The sequence below is a fragment of the Anser anser genome (genome assembly GCF_964211835.1).
Source record: "Anser anser genome assembly, chromosome: 2".
Lineage (NCBI taxonomy): Eukaryota > Metazoa > Chordata > Aves > Anseriformes > Anatidae > Anser > Anser anser.
The window spans coordinates 90,542,689-90,563,829 of NC_139721.1; the positions used below are offsets into that span (position 1 = coordinate 90,542,689).

General features: G+C 41.4%; 1 protein-coding gene across 1 annotated transcript; it reads right to left on the bottom strand.

The window, feature by feature from the left end:
• Positions 1 to 9,933: 9,933 nt before the first annotated feature.
• On the bottom strand, positions 9,934 to 20,849 carry SSR1 (signal sequence receptor subunit 1). Its single transcript, XM_083826210.1, has 8 exons — positions 20,635 to 20,849; positions 19,272 to 19,390; positions 17,086 to 17,173; positions 16,646 to 16,908; positions 15,878 to 15,954; positions 14,140 to 14,218; positions 13,195 to 13,288; positions 9,934 to 10,710 (listed from the first exon to the last, which is right to left on the bottom strand). The coding sequence occupies exons 1-8, from the start codon at positions 20,714 to 20,716 to the stop codon at positions 10,643 to 10,645; spliced, it is 870 nt and encodes a 289-aa protein (XP_083682336.1). The 5' UTR covers positions 20,717 to 20,849; the 3' UTR covers positions 9,934 to 10,642.
• Positions 20,850 to 21,141: the final 292 nt, after the last annotated feature.

A 21,141-nucleotide genomic window follows, 5' to 3' on the forward strand; every position in this document is an offset into this window, starting at 1 on the left:
TGGTAGAGAAGTGAAACAAATTCAGAATCAGAGAGCCATACCCATGGACTACTGCATGCCCTGCTTCTGCTTTCCTTCGTCTAGCCTCTGGTGCCATCATGGCAGCTGTTAAGGCTCCCCACATGGCTTTTTTTGGTAAGGATCCAATTCCTCACTGCTTAACAGGGAGAGGTTACAGTAAAACCAGTCAGCATTGCCTAAAACCGAGGAAATCTGATGAGGCAGGACTCTGAATTACCTTGGGGGAGCTGAAGGGATTGAAAAGATTTCTGAGGGGGAACTGCAGAAAATCTCATTTTCCCTCTGACATCTATTGGCATGAGACATCTCCCTTCCTCTTGCAAGCCTGTGAGGCTGATGGAAAACTCATGTACAAAAAGTGTCAGAAGGTGTAAAATAAAAACTGGTGGGATGAGCTTATATGGCTGGGAAGAGATTGTGAGCAATGATTTACGAAGTAGATGGCTTGGAAGCACTTGATGTTGGCCACGGAAGGGCGCTAGCTGTCTGCCCAGCCCCTTGCTGTCTTCTAACTTTGTACCTGGCCTGTGTGACTGTGACAGTCCCTGGGTGGGGAATTTCCCTGTTCTGTGTGTTCAGCAGGGTAACACTGGGCTGGCCAGCTGAACCTTGCTCCTTGTTGGCATTTCCCTCTCCTCCTCCCTGTACCAGCTCCTGTGGTAGCAATACCCAGAGCAGGCCTGAAGCGTGGAGTTAACAGGGATGAGGTGAGGGGGGCTCCACGTCTCTCATCCAACTTGGTCCTCCCCGCTTTGTTCCCTAAAGCTTTTCTTTCCCAGCTTTTTAAAGGTGAAGCCGCAGGCTCACTCCTGACGTGGATGGAGAGTGTGGCCCAACCATGTGGCCTGTGTGTTGTGGGCCTGTCTCACCACGGTGCTGTGGGTGCAGAGTCCATGTGCTCGTCCCAGGGCGTTAAGGTTTGGTTGGGGTAGAGCTGAGGCCCCTGCCACCGCCGGGCCGCCTTGGTGGCAACGGGCACCAAGAGGGTGCCGTGGCTTTCTCATGGTGTGGAGCGTGGATCTGTGGGCATCTGGTGTATCCAGTCAGTGATGCTGGTCACTTCAGCTCTCCTGCCTAGGAGCTGCACGAAGTGCTTTCCCTCTCTAGTCCCTGTGCTGTGCCTGGCCTGGGGAGATGATCTGTTGGCTGCAGTGTGTGTACTGAGATCCGGTAGCACTCCTGTCACCTCTGGACTTTGGGTCCCAGGAGTGCTCTGGAGTTCCTGGCTTTGGGTCTGGCCTCCAGCCTCACGCCACAGAGGGAGCGAGTGTGCAGCAGCCCTCTTCTGGCTCCATCTCCTCGTGCTTGTGCAGGAGAGCCAGGAAACAAATGTCCGGAAGCAAAATATTGTCGCTGTCCCAAAACTGGTGACAACAGGTATCTGTGAATTTGTTGGCAGACGACAGTATTTCCCTAGTCTCAGGCAATTAGTGCCATGTTGGCTCACAGGACTACAGAAAGTGGCAACGTCCCTAAAATAACAGGAGGTTGAGCACAGCTGGGATTCCTGAGCTAATGGTGTGTACGGTCACAGTCTGGTCCTGTGGCTTTGAAGTAAAGACATTTAGCAGGACAATAAACCTTTTTTTTTCTTTTTTTTTTTTTTTTAAATGCAGCCTCCTCCAGAGCCTAAAGCATGTCCTGCAGATGTCCCAGTTTGTGCTCAGCAGCTCTGAGCCTTTCTCAAGATGGCCAAGCTGCTATCTCACTAATCACCTCAGCTGAAGATTGTTACTGGGAGTGTGATTCTAGATGACTGAAACCCCTCTCACCAGTCCTGAAAGGATGGATTCATACCACACAAGCATGAGGTGTTTCTTCTACATGTTTGAATAGGTAGCAGACACTGGTGGCACGTGCCTTTGTTCCTATGAAGTTACAGATTCATTTGTCCTGACGTGCACAAGTTTGGTTGGGACTTACTAAGGGACTGAGGGGGAGCACAGCAGAAAAAGTACTCTGGAGAATTATTCGATGTTTTAAGGATCTCTCACCAAATGCAACTCTTCCAGGTGCAAGGGCTGCAAGAGCATCCCCAGGTGCTGCCAGGGCTCATCAGTGGATCACTACTTAAAGGAGGGGGTTGGTTGCGTGTGGTTGAGTGGGTGTAGTGCTTGCTGTTGAAACAGTAGCAGGTGTTCTGTATTATAACAAGACCTTTATGAAACTTTTTCTAGTAAGATTTTTTTCTTTTCCCCCAAAGAAACTAACTGGATTCTTCTTGTAATAGCACAGAGAACACTCTATGCTGTGTTTCCATCTCATGCTCTTATTAGTTTATTTTCACAAAAAAATTCTACAGCTTCTGAAGCCCAGGAACACTGAAAACCCATGAAGACAACCCTTCCCTGAACTTGCTCTACAGCCATAATTGAGGGGCTTCCTGCTGGTTACAAAACAAGGCCTTATGCTCACCCAGAGCTCCTCCATCTTCTCTTCGCTGCTGTCTAGCATCTGTAATCACAATGCTCAGCATAAGTTTCTCCAAGGAACCCAGCTCACAGTTTTTGCCTGCTTCAGCAGAAGGTGCTCCAGGAACCTGGTATCAGCCAGGAGCCTGGTATCAGCCAGGAGCCGAGCAGCTTGCCTTTGGCAATGCCCTTTGGAGCAAGGCCTCCTGCTGCTGGGGGAACTGCAGGCAGCCCTAGAAGGGCGGTGGAGAAGTTGGCCTGCTCAAGGACAGTTGTGAAGACCATGGGATGATGGCAGGCGGCTGCACAGCCTGTGTGCTTACAGGGCCGTCTGTCTACCTTGCTGTCGTGGGCTGCCTGCCACCTCAGGTAAGTGGCACAATCCGTGTACGTACATGATAGTGTTGATGGGGTGGCTAATAGAGGAGAAAGTTGGTTTGAATTTTCTAGGGAAATGAAAACATTTGGATATGCCTAGGAAGGGGGCCAAGATGCCTTCATTTCAGCATGTACCTAAAATCATCCCGTGGTGCTGACACTGAGTACAGATGGAGTTGAGAAGTACTGTTGAAGCTTTTCAACGATTCTAGTATTGCCTTCTATTTTCAGTCCTTTCTCAAGTCCCCTCTCTGCCTAAAAAAATATATTGAAGGGCATTTCCTATTTTAAATATTAGCAAGTTGGAAGACTTGGCTCACAGAGCCTGACCCTAAGCGTAACACTTCTCACATTGGTGGAAAGGAAAATGTCAATAATTGCCCCACAAAATGGTGTAGTAACAATGGCACAGCATCCAGGAGAGGCCAGGCCACTGTGTAATGTGGTAGAAAGCCTTGTAGCAGTCTTCTTAGTAGGAACTGAAAACAGCTTCCTCCTTTGTTGTGTTTATTTCTCCCCTGCCAGATTTGTCTCTTGGTCTTGCAGGGAAAACTGCCAGTAATGTATGAGGAAACCCTGTACAATGGGCATTTGCAGTGCACTTTTGTGAAATCATTTGAACTTCTCCAGGGCCTTTCAACAAAGGGTTGTAAAGTAGTTTACAAACATCAGTTACTATTACACTGTAAATAAGAAGCTTGCTGGAGAAAAGGCATCTTATCAGGGAAGACCCAATCAATTTTCACCATCTTAGAGCCAGAGGTTAATGTGGTAAAGGCCAGCTCTGCTGCAGGGTGATTCTCAGTGGGTAATTCTTTGCCTGTAATGGTATGTGGACTGTGGCCATCCTAGTAGTAAAAATGTGGAACGGTTAGGACAAAATGTTAGCCAGAATGCTCGGCAGCTCTATCACAATGCATGATTAGGAACAGCAAAATGTGTGTGCTTGTGGTGGGTATAAAAAAAAAAAAGGTCCTGTGCAAGCATGTGTGTGCGTACACAGGCCTAGCAGCTCCTCCCCTAGCCTGAGGAACGGGCACAGGAGCAAGCTCGGTTACTTTTGGATAAAAGCAACCTGTGTGCTTGTTGGTGCAGACTCAGCTCATGAAGCAGCTGAGCGCTCTCATGTCCCACCACCACCAAGGACCTTGCACCTAAAAAGATAAGGTCTGGGTACTCTGAAGAAGGAGCTTTAGGTGAGCTAATCCTTTTAATCTTTCTGCAATTCTTAATGGGAAACGTACCTACAGGTGTGCCACTGTATGCACAGGCTGGAATCAAATCAATTTTTAGTAAAATACTGCTAGCTACAGTATTAATCCTAACTTCTGCTGTGCTCAAGAGAAAATACTGCAGGAACCCACTAGCTTACAGCTGTGCAATGCCTAGTGCCTAAATGAGGAGATTGTGCTGGTATGGCGTGTGTTAACCTTTCCTTCCAGCTTCTGTTACCTGATGGTACAGAGAAATGACAACTACTTACATTTGCACCAAAATCTAGCTGTTGTTTTAAATAAGTAACATCTGACTTTTAATAAATCTGCACTTAAGATACTTGTGTTTTATTTTAGGGTGAGGGCAGTGCTAGTTGTGATATAGGCTTTTGTGATATAGGTTTGCTTTAACCCATAAACACTCCTTCCCCAGTGTTTCCATGTCAAGCTTTGCCACATGCGACCTGTGCTTAGAAATAGAAAAGCGTTTACCTGGCTGTAAACAAAAAAGAATGTAATACTTTTCTCTCTCTCTCTCTAAGCGTAGTTCTACTTGCACAGAGTTCCCAGGCAGCACCTAGGGGAGGAGGCAGAACATGGGGGGACATGTGCTAACTCATGCACTGCTGAGTGGGATGCAGTGCTTGCACCTTTGCTTGCTTTGCCAGTTAATCCATTTTTGCTGGCAGGATATTTAACACAATTTCATCTGTTGCCTTCAAGATACTTGTGACTGGAGCCTTACTATGTGACTACAGGCTTCAAGGTTGCATATACCAGCTCAGTTATATTCCACAGATAGAGAAAATCGAAGTATTGAGCTGTCTGTGTAGACATCACAATCCATCAGAAGTCTGTACCACAACACAGCTGTTCTGATTTTTGATCTCCAGCCTAGATTGTTATCTGTCAGTATCATGAAGAGCTGAAACCACAGCAGCCTTTGTGCATAGCTACCTGCAACCCAGCTCTGCACTGAGCTGGTCAGAAAGGCTTGCCAGGGCTGTAAGTAAAAGAAAGGAAGGGATCTGGAGAAGCGAGCAACTTGTGCACCTAATGAGTAACAGATTTTGGCACAGGGTGCAAAGCCATGTGCTGTGTTTATTGCATGAATGTTTATTGGTGAATATACCTCTTGTTTTTGTGATCTAAAACTTTCTCTTTTCTCTAAATATGAAGGCACTTAATTTGAACAACAATTAAGTGAGAGCAGCTCCTCCCAGGGTTCCTTGTAGTGTTCTACTGAACAAGTGCTGTTGTAGTCTCTCTTTGCAGTTTGTCAACAGATCCTTGCTAGCAGCCTGTATGTATTACTGCTGCAGTCAGTCAGGAGCATCGGCTGTAATCCCAGAAACACAGCACAATAGCAACATTGCTATTCAAATTCTAGCTTTTTCTTTCTAATGGAAGCCTGCACTAGGTTGTTTTGAGACTTTCCTCCTTTCTGTATGGACTCCTAAATAAGCCATCAAAGCAGTTTATTCTTTCTCTTGGAAGCTTGCTGGTGGACTTGCTGGTTGATGTTGGGATCTAGCATGCATGATCCCAATTCAGTCCTATGCATTGCTTGTTTCTGTAGTGCTGTGGAACCAGGGTTGTGCCAGAAAACATGCTTCAGAGTTTTGGATAAATAGGACCACACCCTCTGACTTACCTTTAATGGAAAAATACCTTGAAAACAAAATTTGAACCTATTTGTATATGAACAGTCAGCTCACTTGGAGTTGAAAGGCCCAATTTACGTAATTTCAGTAACAGGAAACCTCAGGCAACTTACCACCAGTAAACCATAGGATAGGAAGTATGCAAAGTGTTGTCATTAACCCCTACTTCTGCAGTACCTCAGGCTGACTCAGGTGGCTCTAGCCCTGATTTTTTTTAAATGCAAATGCGAACTTTGTACTTACAGCTTTTCAGACTTCAGCATCAATAAAGTTCTCTCTAATTGCCAGAATGTAAAAATATGCTCAAGTATCTACATGCAAGTTCTTCCTTATTTGTCCACATGTAACTCACGAATGTAGGACTTTCACCTTCCTTTAACTTTGTTGGAACTACTTATTTGATATGTGAAGTAGTTTTTGACAAAAATAATTAAGAGGCATTTGTACAGGATAGAGGTAGCAGGCTATCTGAACTAGAAGCTATTAAAAAACCATCATCTCCAGTAAGTTCTTGCACAAGATTCCTTTTCTGACAAGCATAATCTAAATTACTCGTCTCCAGCCCTTATCTTTGAAGAAAAGATAAGGCATTTCTGCCATACCTAGTAGTAGGTGAGTAACAGAGTAGGAAGAGAGCCTAAATGCTATTTTGGAACCAGTCACTGCATCCTGGAAGCAGGGATCAAACAGATGTCACTAATATTACTTATACCTAAGCACAAAAGAATAGAGCAGCAAATATACCCTGAAAGATACCCTGAAAGTGACTGAACCAGTGCGACTACATTGCTAAAAGAAAAAAGCTGAAAGGACAATTTTAATGCAAAGCAAGCTATCAGCTTGTAACTACCTACTCTTTAAGAAGCCAGTGCTTTCCAGCATCTTACTCCATAGGGACTAGGGAGATCTCAGCTATATAGTAAACCACAGCAGAGAAAAGCTTGTTATGAGATTGCTTAATCATCTTGCTGCTTTTCTTAGTCTTCATTGATTAAAACAAAACCAAGAGGGCCTGGCACTAAATCAGTCAACTACAAGGTTAAATACAAGTATCCTATTATTGCCTTAATTCACTATATGGATTACCCCTAAGTATTATTGATATGCTGCTGTTCTCCTCTAGTTCCACAATTTTTATATTACTTATAAATGCCTTCTGCTATAGTGACCTGCATTAATATCTACCACTTCATAACCACATAATTAGGATAGTTCAGAGATGAACTGAGGCAAGGTGAAAGATTATCATAAGGTATTATCCCCTCAATTATTTCCAACTAGCACTAAATGCTAAGAAAGAACAAAACCAGGTTTTACAAAACCAGGTTTCAATAGTGAATTCTTCCCCATAGCCTTAGTGAAATCTACATCCACACAGATATAATACAGTATCACATTGATTAAACTTACCTTGCTTTATGAGTTAATCCCCCCAGAAGTCTTACCCTATCTTCTATTTAGATGTAGTACATGCACCTGAACTTTGAGCAATACTTCCAGGTATCACTGCCTGGAATAGTGTTCTCTCAGTCAGACAACAGCACATACCTTAAAGCTACAGGAATTTAGCCTTGTTACCACATTGTGTTTCAGCAGGCTTTAAGCACCTCAACAGATCTTTTTCTCACTGCCTATAGGTTAGTCCATCTGGAAATGGATAACTATGGCTTGGTTTTTAACAAATCAGGTTTCAAAAATGATGTTCCTAGTGTCCTCCCTTATTCTAAGGATTTTTGATTTTTAATCCTAGTGTTTAACTACTGTCCAGAATATCACAGAATACTTCCTAGCTATTATTTCCACTACAAACACATTTGCAAAATAGCAGCTTTTGAAGTCCAGCATATTTTCATTTTTTGTGTATCTGCTACTACAGGTTGCTTATCAAGGAAAAGAGCACCCGAGTACCACTCAGGCTTTTTAATGCCATACTCATGCTTTATTTAAAAAAAAGCAGCTACATGATGCTAAGGAAACTTCAAGTTCACTTTACAAAGAAATCCTGCAGCCATTTTCCACGCAATCTGATCTCACTTATAAATGAAAACCAGCAGGTAAATTTTTAAATTAACATTTCACTTGCAGTACATCTGAACTTAATTATCCAAAACAGTCATTCTTAAATTCTGACTGTCGATTGTATGTATAAGAACAATCTATATCGTTTCTTTGACTAAAAAAATCCCTGGGAAAATTTAAAGTTAAATGGAAAAGTGTGAGAGAACTTATCCCACCTTTAAGCACTTGCAGAAATTGATTGCTCATTCTAGCTTTACTCTTCCCCTGTCAGGGGCTTGCAACTCTTCTGCATATTTTCCTCTGTGTATTTTAAGTTTTAATACAAAGCTGCTAAACTCTTCAGTGAAGGGATTAAATTGATGTAACATGAATTCATGTAGTTACCATCACACTACAGCAGTATGATATCTTACTATCTCCATGGAAGTGTATTGTGCTAGTCTCAAGTAGCTTCAAAACACACCTGAAACAGCCATTATGTCACTCCTATGAGGTAGGTACTATCTTTCCGTTGGAGAAGAAAAAGGAAACTTAACTGCTGCTTAGCACATCAGGCACACTGAAGAACAGGACAACCAACCTAAATTATTATTTGACTTTCCTACTACTTCCCTGAATTCAGAGCTTTCAACTGCAACATTTTTAGTGCCATGCATACCAGGAATAAAAACAGGGAGTGATGCTTAACTGCATCCATTCCAACATAAAGGAAGCATTCAGTGTAACTGCTTTGAAACAAGCAGAAGTACAGCTCTTGCTGAGTGTTCCATTCAGCTTTATGGCCTACATTTAACTACTTGTACATGAGCAATCAAGATGAAGCTTGTCCTCCTGACAGGAGGAACCTGCTGTATGAGTAAGGGACAAACTGATACTTGAAGAAATAGCACTAGGATATTGAAAGTTAATGTTCCAGTGTTCTAGTGCTTTGCCTCTTCTAGAGCACCACTGTATCTAGAGCAGCTCTCATTATCATCTCCTCAATGAGGCAGCTTACCATCTTGAGATCTTGGGAAAAGTTAACACAATTTAAGGTTTCCTACTACCAGAAGGTGGGGAAAACAACATCTTAATTTCAGCTGAAATGCTGAATCCAATAGCTTCTATGGGGCTTTACCATACAAAGCATTTAATACATGGAAGTTTTGCTGAATCAGTGCAGACTGAATGTAGACCCATAAACCTACTACAGAGTCATCATTAAAGGCAAAGTTTCTGTACACAGTAGATTTAAGAGCAGTCACCTGTTTTGAAGTTGTTCAACAATTTGTTAAGTGATCTGTATGATCATTCAATCTTCCCTGTTAAAAATATTCTGCCTGGACTAGCATTATCTGGAAGTTGAACAAAGCATCACTGAGAAGTTGTTCTTCCCATTCTATTTTCCACACCAAGATAAGTCAAGAACATCTTTACAGCTAATTCTGGCAGTGTATAGTAAGATACTGCCAGTAGTTTCAGATGAGACCTAAGCATTGCTCAACTCATTGAGTCAGAAGTTCAGTCCCTGCAGAACAAGTATAGATCAAAGAGAGCTCTTTCACATGTGGGGATCAGGAAGAGGGGGGAGAAAAAAAAACACAGGTTTCACATCAATGCCTTTTCCTGAACTGAACAAGCTCTCAAAGATAACCCTCAGACAGAAAGAAACAGTTCAAGCCTTCTCAAGTGCCTGAGTGGCAGTAAACAGATGCTATATTATCTGTTTCCCCCCGCCCCCAGGCCCCCAACAGTGAATTCCTGAATGCAGTGTATGCAGATCAACATCTGCTCCTAGTAATTCTAGGAACTGTAGCTGACAAAATAATTTGATCACATACAGCTTTTCTGTTGTAGTACTGAGGTAACAGTCAATGGAAATGCATCTGTGTTATAGTGGGAAAGCCAGGGTGATGAACGTAACTCAGACCAAGCCACTGACAGCTGGAAAGAAGTTTGAGATTTAAGAACTGTAAAGGGTAAATTAAATAGTATGCCATTTAAAAAGATTACTTGAAGCCAACAGCTTTTCAGAGTCAGTTCCCTGTGCATGGAATAAAGTTGAAGTCCTTGGTACAGCTTGGAGAGAAATCTGGGTGTTTTGATATATACAACAACCTAGTCTTGGGAGAACCAAGAACAAGTTGTTCTGGCTTACTCAATTTCTTGAGTAAACACTGCAGAGCTACCACTATAGTCAGAATAATTAAGCTGCTGGCACAACTCAATAACTAACCATTTAACAAGTCAGGTATAAAAAAAATTTATGTAGTAATACCAATTCAGCACACAAATTCCATGCTTCACAAGTTCTGCTGCTGTGTAAGAGTCCTCTTAACATTTATGCAGGTAAGTTTGTTTTTAGGTCACTGCATGCCCAGATCAAAACAGCAGCAAGATATCTACCACTACAAGCAGCTATACCCAATTGTGCCTTTAGAATGCTAAACAAATGCAGAAATCCAGACGATGAGTGCCTCACTGCTGAGATAGGACTGTGCACGTAAACTTCAGTGTATGTGCGCTGCAGAGAATAAAAGTTACTTACTGGAAAGAAAAATGCATACAGATTCTGATACAGACAAGATACAATCAAGACATATTAAGTCATGAGACATTCTGATTAGGGGGAGGGGAAAAACCCTTTGAAGTATACAGGTGACAAACCAGCATTAAAAAGGATTCTAAAGGCACATTTCAGGTAACATGATTCTGTTAAGACCAACTGCTTACACACGCAGGCACAAATCTTAATGGCTTCCCCCACCCACCCCAACAATTATTTAACAAAAAAGAGAAGTGCATTTTCAGTAATAAACACCATTCAGTTAATCTGTTCAGTCCAAATGTTTAGCAGTATTTTCCTTATGGTGATATGGATTCTTTGCACTACTCCAATCCAAAAATCCCAAACAGGCAGGATTAGTAAACGTTCAACTGTTGTACTAGTTAACATTTACTCATCAGAGCCTACTGATCTCTTTTGTGCCCTCTTGCGGGGCAACCTCCTTGGTGAAGCTTTATCTAGAAGAAAAAGAGATAACTGCGTTAATTGCTACAGCTCTTTCATATTAGTTCTTATATAAGAATACATTTTTCTCCCTCCCAAACACAAGCCACACGGCCCTTCTAATGCAATGCATCACTAGAGAAACCACTTCAAACATCTCATTAATGGTTTCTTGTTTTAAACCATTAGCATCCTGAACAGACTAAAAGAAATAACGTTTCTGTTCTGTAACACGCAATTCTAAGGTAAGGGCCATTCAAGTTGCCAGTTACTGAAATGGACAACAAAAATCTACAGCATCTCCTAATGAAGCCACATGCTCTGCTGTTTAGAAAACTTTCATGCTCAGATATCCTTCCAGAGAGTTAATGAATGATTTATCATTACTGGTTTTAGTTTACCTGCCTGAAGAATGATTGACCCTCTTTTAGACAGCTTTGTCTTACAAGAAATATTCCCAAATTCATACAGCTTAACAGCAGAAGTGTTTCAGTCCAGAAGAGAACACCCTTATCCAGGAATCCACACTTGATTATGAAGTTATCACTTCGTAAGCAAATAACCCCACATGGGGAAGCCATCCAGCTTTAGCTGTATTATCACTGGATGCCAGAAGCCTGTTCTTACATTTTGATCTATGACAGGTCTATAATTGTCCTTTCACAGTGATGGTTCTTACGTAGGCAGCATCTTTAATCATTATAGTGTTATAGAGCAGCTACAATACTTTGTATGAAGAAAAAAGCACTGAGGTGATTGCTAGGTGTCTGCTTACAAATGCAAGTTCTTAAACTGATCAACTTCCAGTCTGACTGTTTAGAGTATGGGCAAACAATGCTCTTAAAGGCATGATGGCTGTTCAGTTGGTACAGTTTGAAGTATCATAAACAAAACAGGAAAGAACCTCTGAGCATCTTGAAGGCCAGATATCTCAAAGAATTCTAGTGTAGAGTTCCAATGAAACCTAACCAAGAACTAAAGAATACCACAATTAAGAAAAACTTAATACCTGAAGGCTAGAAAAAACTGACCTTTAAGAGATGAATACCTAATTTACCTTGAAGAGCAGGGGGACAAGGACAGAACAACACTGGCTGGATTTGAAACCTTTGAAAGTCACCTTGCTCTTCAAAACAGTTTATCATTCAGTGCTTCAGTCTGTCTTACTAGACTGAGGCCTTTCAAACTTTGTCTAGGCTTTCATACTACCATTCCACTGCATATTCCAAGAATACAGTACAGGAAAGCTGTCACTTTCAGATGTGAAACAAGCCCTCATACCTTTGTAGTAACTTTTGATTCCTTTCCCCTTCAGCTATACTTAAGTCATCAACTCCTGGCACAACTTTGTGTCAGATCTAGAGCCTCCAGGTCTTCTAGGCTGCATACAGCTGTCAGACTAAGATTGCTCATTTCATCAAAATAGGGAGTCTTTTTCAAGTAAAAGTTCTAGTATGCACTTTGTTTCAAGTGAGGACAAATCACCTCAGACAGCCAATGCTATTAGTGATAAGAGTTCATCTGGGATAAGGAAGATAACTCCATTTAACTATTATACCCCAAGTTGATGTTTGTTTCTCACTGAAACAAGATACACTCAACCATCAGTTGTGACCAATCAGTCCTCCACGACTTCAACAACAGCTTGACACTATACTAAGGTAGTGCACAGCATTTTAGATAAAGGGTTCTGGGAACTGGTAGAGACCACAATACTTTAGCAATATTTTAATAATAAACTAGATATAAATATGTTTGTAGTATTTTGGTTAAAGTATTTTATGTACACATATACATTTTTTCCTGTCTGGATGGTTGTATGCATCTGCTCTGTAATCTTTTACTACTCATATCACCAATCACTGCATGCAGGCAGACATTTCTATCCATGCCCGATTATCACATGGATAGTACATTAAGAACTTCCACTTTAAATCACCAGAGTTTGCCTCACCTCTTCTACTTTGCACTGAAGTCACAGGAAAGCAAGAACAGAAGAAACAGCAAGAGAAGTTAGAAATATCCAAACATACGTTCTAAAGAAGCCAGATTAGGTTTACTGTTGGCATTTCACACCAAGGATTTAGTCATTTTGTACTTGTGAAGAACATTAATTTCAGGTCTTAATGTGTCTTTGGTTAAAACACTCTTAATGCTTATTTGTCTGAAGGTAGACTTCCAACCAACTTGCAGGAACTTTTAGATAACTTTTTAAGCCTCCTTTATGAGGCAGGTTTTGGGTAGAGATTTTATACTGTTAAAAAGTCTACAGAACAAAGCATAAAAGTCATTGATAGCCATTACTGTATCAACAAGTTTGTTCTACACAGGAACAGACTGATAATCTAATCGTTAAGGCCAGTGCTTTAGACAGTTTTTTACTCCCTAGAACAGATGTATGCTGTTCTGGGAAACTGGTACTAGCTACTTGTTCAGTTACTACTATTTGATTAACTAAGGTTAGTTCTACTCCAGTTTGTGGCACACAGACTACTTACTTATTTGATTTAAAGTTTCTTGGGGAATCCAGCTCATATCAACATCATTCTGATTTGATGTTCCCATCTCTACTTTCTGTACTGGTCTTTTCCTCTGAAAATTCAAGAAAAAATTTGTCTTCCACATAAAGTTCTGATAGCATAAATATTAGAAATAACCAATAATACTTTAATAAATTGCAATTATTTCACTAGGAGACAAACCTAAGGTTAAGCCAATGTAAGAAGCAGCCAATACAAGAAGCTGTCTTTGTAACTTCTCTTCAGCTGTCTTTACCCATTAGCAGTTATTCACCTAGGCTAAGCGTTAATACTTGTAAGGCCTTGCAATACTTATTTCACACAGATAGCAAGATTTCATGCACACCTTCGCAAGTTCACTACACCTGCTGCAAAAAAATGGCTGACAATAACCCAAACTAGATGACTGGTTTCATTACACTTCCCCAGATTAGCACAATACTCTTATGCAACCTTGCAAAAATAGAATTTGAAAAAACAGTTTCCCATGGGCAAAGGGATGGAATTACTATTTAGAACTAAAAATTTAGAACAGCTGGACAGCTGTTTTCAAAGTTACATCTAATCTAACATAATAGATACAAACAGACAGCATGGGGAAATTTGTCCAGCAAGTTTTGAATCAGTAGCTGCACACATCCAGAGACTGGAACATATCAAAGCTTCCAATTCAACCATTCCAGTGTTGTGGTAAAGAACAGACGCAGAGAACATTAGGCAATCAACTTAAGTGTCTCCAGTGTTGATTTTTTGACATCTCTAGTTTTCCACAGTAACCTTCATAGTCTTAGTTCTGAAAGTACATCTTCTGAAGCTCTACTGGTACCACTTGCAGTGTGCAGTGATTACTGAATCGCTTTCCCCCTCACCCTCATACCAGTAAGGGGTTCGTTACTAACTACACAGACAAAATACATTACTCACCTTCCTAGATTCTAGTAACTGATGTAGGCCAACGATAACAAGTAGACCAAGTCCAGCAAGGAACATGTACATGAAAATCCTTTAAAAAAATTAAGAAACCATTAACTAAAATCTTAAGTGTTTAAGGAAATTTGAAGCAGCATAGAAATTAAAAGCTTACTTTGGCCACAGCCAGCTTGATCTTTTCCAAGCCCTTTTGTAGGTGTGGGGGGAAAAAATCAAGTCTGAAATTTAAGTGCTAACAAGTATTAAGTAATTATTCTGACTGATTTCAGTCACTTTAAACTAACCCTGAGTTTAACTGTTCAAATATTCCATTGATCACAATCCCATACAGGTTGGGAAATGAAGTAATTACTGAAACCTAGTACCTGCAAGGATCCTTTTCAAACACCATGTTTCAGGATGCTGGGCCACAGGATTTGTTTTTAATTGCTTTAACCACTTACAAATGCCTTAAAAGCATCTTATGCACTTATTACTGCAAGTACCACTAGTATACTCATTTACTTACGGAGCTCTGAGATGCCTTCCTTAGACTATCTTACTTTGTGTTCCACTGTTAAATTCTATCAACACTACAGATCATTTTTAAATGGGTTTTCAATCTATGCATTTTGTTTTGAACAATTCCACCTAAAATTCCTGTTGATATCTTAGCAGGAGGTAAACAACCTAAAGTTATTTTGGGGAGCACGCAAGACTTTAGAGATAGAGTTTAACATTGAATAGATCATATAACTCAGATTTTTAACAAAAAAGTTAGAGTTCTGCAGGAGAGCCTTAACTGAACATCTGTTTTATAGTAATTACCCATTCACAGAACACCAACTCAAACTGGTCCTGACTAATAATTTGAATTCTTCACATGCTCTTTTACCAAAGTCTGGCATGTTTTCACATTACCAATTACTTATTCTCTGATGCTATTCTCTTTGCAAATATAAATTCCTACAGTATCTACTTTTTCAGGTCGAACTTTTTTTTTTAGAAAAGGAAGCTTGCTTAGCAGGCAGTTTCTACCTGTGGCAGGAATACCCAAGTATTCAGTATTGCCTTCAAGGATTTCCAAAGACTTTTTTTAAAAGACTCACGGGTTCTTTTGAAGTTCCACTTCTTTTAGAATATTCTAAGAGCATATTGGCACACCATATGCTTGCAACATATAAGGTGTCAGGTCTAATTTGTCCTTAAAGCACTCCTGAAAGAAGTCTCCTACCAACAGGGGAAGTGCAACAAAGAATGAGCATGAGTTCCTCTATTTCATACTCTAGACATCTTTCACTTTACATTACCTTAGATTATATTGAATGCTGCAGAAGGAAGTTATTCTAGTCTACACAGTAAGACCCACAGCCCAGTACTATGGTCCTGCTGCATCTTTAACTCAGAGAAAAAAGGCACAGTAGTATAAGAAAAGCTTAACAGCTTTGAACTGCTACATGCCTATACAACAGCAGGTCCTATTCCAGGCTAAATCCTCTGAGCAAAGCAGCTGCATAAGCTGTTTACTGACATAACCCTGAAGATCCCTAGTGTTAATGAAGATCTTAATTTGGAGGAGAGCTCTCATTTTCAGTCTACCAATGCTGCAGAAGTCAATGCCTTCTACACCATCATCGAAAGACAAGACCTAAAACTCAATAAAACAAAAGGTACAAAAACTATTCTCATTGGCCCCCATTAATAACCCATTCTACCAGTGCACCAACTAAACTTGAATCTCCAGCTTCCTTACGTTTCTCCATCCAGTCCATCTTCTTTTTCAATAATTGTAACCGTCTGATTGAAGACAGCATCTTGAAACACATTGCCCTATAACAAAGTTCCCACAAAATATTTTAAGTAAATTCTGCATAGAAAAGGCTTGATTTATAAGTAATGCAACTTTAACTCAGCATATAAAACTGCAAGTTTTCTGGTGCAAGTACAAATAAAAATTTAGATATTAGCAGGAAAGTCATATCTAGCCTTGAAGATGTTATTTCCTGTGACATGAAGTACTACATATGAAAGGATCTTATTAACAAAATTACAACACTGAAGACACAGAAACCTTCAGCCTGCACTAAAAGGAAGAAGTCCCCTACTTTAGTCCCCATTTATGGTTTTGGATAAAGTCTTCTCCTAGGTTGATATTGTGAGCAAATAATTGAAATGTTTTCAAGTTTACAGATTGGATTCAGGCTGTTAAGTTTGTTAAAGCCCAAACCGAATACAGTGAAATTAAGAAGTTTTCTGGAAGGTTTTTTTCAAGTTAGTATATGCTACTACTACTCAATTCAATGACATTACAGATTCCATTGCTAATATAAACTCCAAGTGTAATGTACACAAGGGACAATTGTGAAACACGCAGGCAATCTCTTACTGTGCTTATGCATATAGTGATTTGCTTAAAGATCTCAGAGGCAGTGTCTGAAGAGATAGTAACTTGACTAAGCAGTTCCTTCCTGACATTTCCACAGGAATGAGAGATTGAAATGAATTACAACATCAGACTTACGTTTACATCTCTGTAGTTGAGATTGATAACTAGTCCAAAAGGACGACCACCCATAGGCTCAGCAGGGATGAAAGAGTACTCAAACGTGGCTTGTCTCTGTGGTGGAACTACTGTATTCAGAGGGAGAGCTGTGAAGTTCTGGATATAAAACTGGTAGTCTTGAGGGTACCGGAAAGAAGCATCAAGAGACTCGACAATGAAGTCTTCTGTACCTTTATTGGTGAAGCCTACCAAGAATTTTACAATGTTGTTTGCTGGAAAATCTAAAACAGAAGTAGTTAACTGTTAGAAACTTCGTACAGCACACCTAGCCCCTGTTTCTAAATGGAGTCTCTAGAACAGACCCAATGTTTTTTCTAAAAGCCTCACTGTTTTAACATGCACATTGCTATACTCTGAGCAACAGTAAGAACGATGGTAGATCAGCACAGGACTCTTACCTTCACCTTTCACAAATAATATGGTTGTATCAGCACTAGGTGAGGCTTTAGGTTCTCCTGACAAGTCTTCTTCCTCTTTTTCTTCTGTCTAAGACAAGAGACTTTTTAAAAAATCCTATAATGAACAGTGAAGCAAAGACCATGCTTGTTTTATGAGAATCCTATGCAACAGTTATCAGTGTGTCAACATATATGACAAGCATTAGTACCAACTCCCGCCATTGCAGAGGTAGCATAGTGTTCTCCCTCTACATTAACATCATTTTCAGCATTTATCCTTCTAGTTGTTACATCTGACACAGTAACTAAACTCAGCTCAATTTGGCTGTATTGAAAGGTTTTGGATCAGAAAGCAACAGCAAAGATTCTGTTCTTTTCCATCTGACCCTAAACAGAAGCCAAGTATGAAATAATCACATCTAAGCTATTTCTACTCAGAAGACAAGTACCTCCAAAATAACGGACAACCACAAGGCAAATGAGAGTTGTTTCAATACAGAGTGCTTATAGAAGCTTTTATTCAGTTTTGAGAAGCATTATGTTTGCATGGAAAGTTACATTTTTGGAACAAAATGATTATACAAATTCACTCATTCAAGCTCACCTTTGTGGTGATTCACTTTTTAGTTTGGCAATTACAATCTTTAACATCTTATTTTCAAAAATTATCAAGGTAGCGATCAAGGGATCAGTACTGCCTCCACCAAATGAAAACAAGGCTGTCCCCAACTTGCACTGTCTGCTGAACCAACTGGTTTACAGTTAGTTCTATCGTTTGATTTTGCTGCTCAAACGACTCTCTGAAGCAGCATACAGCCTACTGGATCAGCTGTACACATGCCATTTGGTAGGGAAGCCATGAACCAGAACTGGGCGTAGCATCTTGAAGTCAACTCTAAATGTAAAACTCTATTTTAGTGACATAACACATTACCTAAGAAGTATACTGTTTTGTAATCTTGCTTAGTCATACACTATCTATTAAAGTTACATTTGAAAGGTTAAATACTATCAGCACTGAATACCTAGCACATCATCTACCGTTTAGCAAACTTGGACAACCACAAGCTCACCAACTTAACAACATCAACTAAAATCTCATAGAATCACAGATCAGTGTACCAGGTCTTTCATACTACGCAAGCCTTCTCATCCTAATTACATCTTTAGTATGGAGGAGGCTCAGGGAAGACCTTATTGCTCTCTGCAACTACCTGAAAGGAAGTTGTGGGGAGCTGAGGGTCAGCCTCTTCTCACAGGTAACTAGTGACAGGACTAGAGGGAATGGCCTCAAGTTGCACCAGGGGAGGTTTAGATTGGAAATTAGGAGATATTTCTTCTCAGAAGGAGTAGTCAGGCATCGGAACAGGTTGCCCAGGGAGGTGATGGCATCACTATCCCTGAGGGTGTTCAAGCAACGGTGGGAGTTGGTGCTTAGAGACATGGTTTAGTGGGTGACATTGGTGGTAGGGTGACAGATGGACCAGATGATCTTGGAGGTCTTTTCCAACCTTAATGATTCTATTCTATGCCCCAAACTTTCTTATTTTACGTCAGAAATTTGAGAAGTTTTTATCAACTCAAGTATAGTATGAGCCTAGTGAACTGTACTAGTGCTGTACTGCTACAAGCAGAACACAAGCTGAAGCAAGTAACCCAAAGCAGTGTGGCCACTGCTGTAACACGTACCCTACAGCAAGCCTCAGAATCTAGAAGTGCATAAAGTGAAAACTGACTGCAAAGCAGAGTTTTCAGTATTAATATAAAACTTAACTAAGAAGTACAGGACAGATGTACACTACAAAGACTCTGTGGCCTCTCAAAAATCAACACCAAGAAAGCCAGAATGAAGTAGTCCTATACCCTGATACCCTTCTGAGCTTAGCAAGATGCAGATTAAGCTGTAGAACTGCAAGATGCTTTTATGAGAATTTCATTATCTTACTTGGTGTTTTCATCAAATGCAGTTCTGGTAGTTTCTAGAAACCTAGCAGTCCCCATGTGCTTCCTTGAGCTGGTAATTCAGGAAAAGAAATCCTTTTGAAACTTCAAGCAGGTCAAATTTAATTTGAGACTTTAGGATAACCTGTTAGAAATATCAATGCTACCAAGCACTTTCAAATATAACTACATAGCTTCAAGCACTTTTATTCCAATTCCTACTTATAACATTCATGTACAGTTACCAAGTCTGTAGGCTCATCTTCTTCAACTTCAGCTTCATCATCTTCATCTTCAACTACAGTATCTTCCACAGCTTCCTCATCTTCTGTAGCATCTTGAGCTGCAACTAGTAAACCTGAACCTACAGAAACAAGATGCAAAGGCTTTTCAGTACCTCATTAACCAACAGAAAACTGACAATGCAGTATGATTTTCAAACTGCTTGACTTCCTAAAGTTTTGACAAACTCTTTTGAAGCTTCAGCTGCAAATAAACTCACAAATGATTGAATATGTTGACCATTCAGCCTTTCATTCTCTAATTACTTTGAACTGCTCATTTATATATCAGCAAGTTCAAAATGGAAAGCTTTACATCTGGATAACCAAAATTTCAGCATTTGCACAGCAAAAACAACCAGTTTACCTTAAATTATTAAGGTATTTTATTTTTTGTTATTATGAACGTGAAAGTTAAAGTTCCTATTATGACTAAACTAATTTGGGGAGTTTTTTTTCCTTCTAAAACCAGCAAGCTTCAGAGCAATGCTCCAAGATGAGTAGTCAGAGAGTTCACTCCTTCTCTACTTTCATGGCAGTGAGTCTCATACATTCAAACACCAGGCACAGAGGATTAATGAAAGAGTGGCCACAGGACAGAGTTCACACTGTTTGTATTTAGAGCACATGCAGGCTAGGCTAAGAATTTTTCACAAATACACACATGACTATAGGTTTTGTTTGATGAAGCTAGCAAGCTAGCATTTCCCAAAAAATTCAAAGAACAAGGATGAATGGATGACTGAATTGCACAAGCCTAAAAGAGCCAGTTGAGTACACAAGTTAAACAAATATTTAGAAGCATTCACATGGAATAAAAATCCTTGAACAGAACAAGTGTGCCCAAGGACTTGAGACTTGTCACTCTGAGCTAGGAAATGCAAATAGAAACCCCCCACTTAAGTGTCTTTATAAGACATACTGAAAGACTTTTGCTCAATCACATGCAATATATAACTGCAGTGATTTTGTATGAAGTTTTAGAGAGCGTAAATTCGCAAATAACAAATTTTTAACTGAAACCCTTGCAGCTGATTAGGCTATGGCTGTTACAGATATCCTTCACCAAGCAGCTGTACTACCACATCCTCCCAACCCCTAATTTAGGATTTTTTTCAAAGGGATGAAAAGACAAACTGATGATGTGGCAAGAGCAGGACAGGAAAGCTTCCCCCTGCGGGGAGGCCTGACACACAGCCCTCCGGAAACGCGAGGCGAGGCGGCTGCCCACCTCCCTTTTCCCCAATCCCTACAGCAGCCGGGGGCCGCCGGCGAACCCCCGCACCAACAAATCGCCCCCTGCCCGCCCCAGCCGAGCCCCCCCTACCTGCGCGGACGCCGGCGGGCGGCACGGCGGCGGGCAGGACGAGGAGAAGCAGCAGCAGCAGCCACCGCATCGCGCTGCCCATGGTAGCGGCTGGCTGGCTGGCTGCGGCGCAGCGCCTTGCACGCACGCACACACCCTCCGCTCCTGCCTGCCTCCCGCCCGCCTCCCCTCTAAATGGCGGCCTCCGCCATCCGGCCCCGCCCCGCGCCGCAGCGGACGTGGCGCTGCCGGGGAGGAGCGGGGAGGTCACGCGGGCTTAGCACACGTCGCCCCGCCGCCCCCGCGCGTGCGCGGCTCTGCCCCTTCCGCCTGCCCGGGATTTTTGTCGCTCCCCCGGGGGAGGCGGCTAGCGCTACTTTAGGGGCGGCGGTGCTCGGCGCGCATGCGCGGCAATTAGCGCGCGTGGCCCATGTGTTACGGGGCGGAGGGCGGGAGAGCGGGGAGTGGCGGGTGTAGTGCGCCGCGCCGCGCCGCGCCCTGTGAGCGCCCCACGGGGGCAGGGGGAAA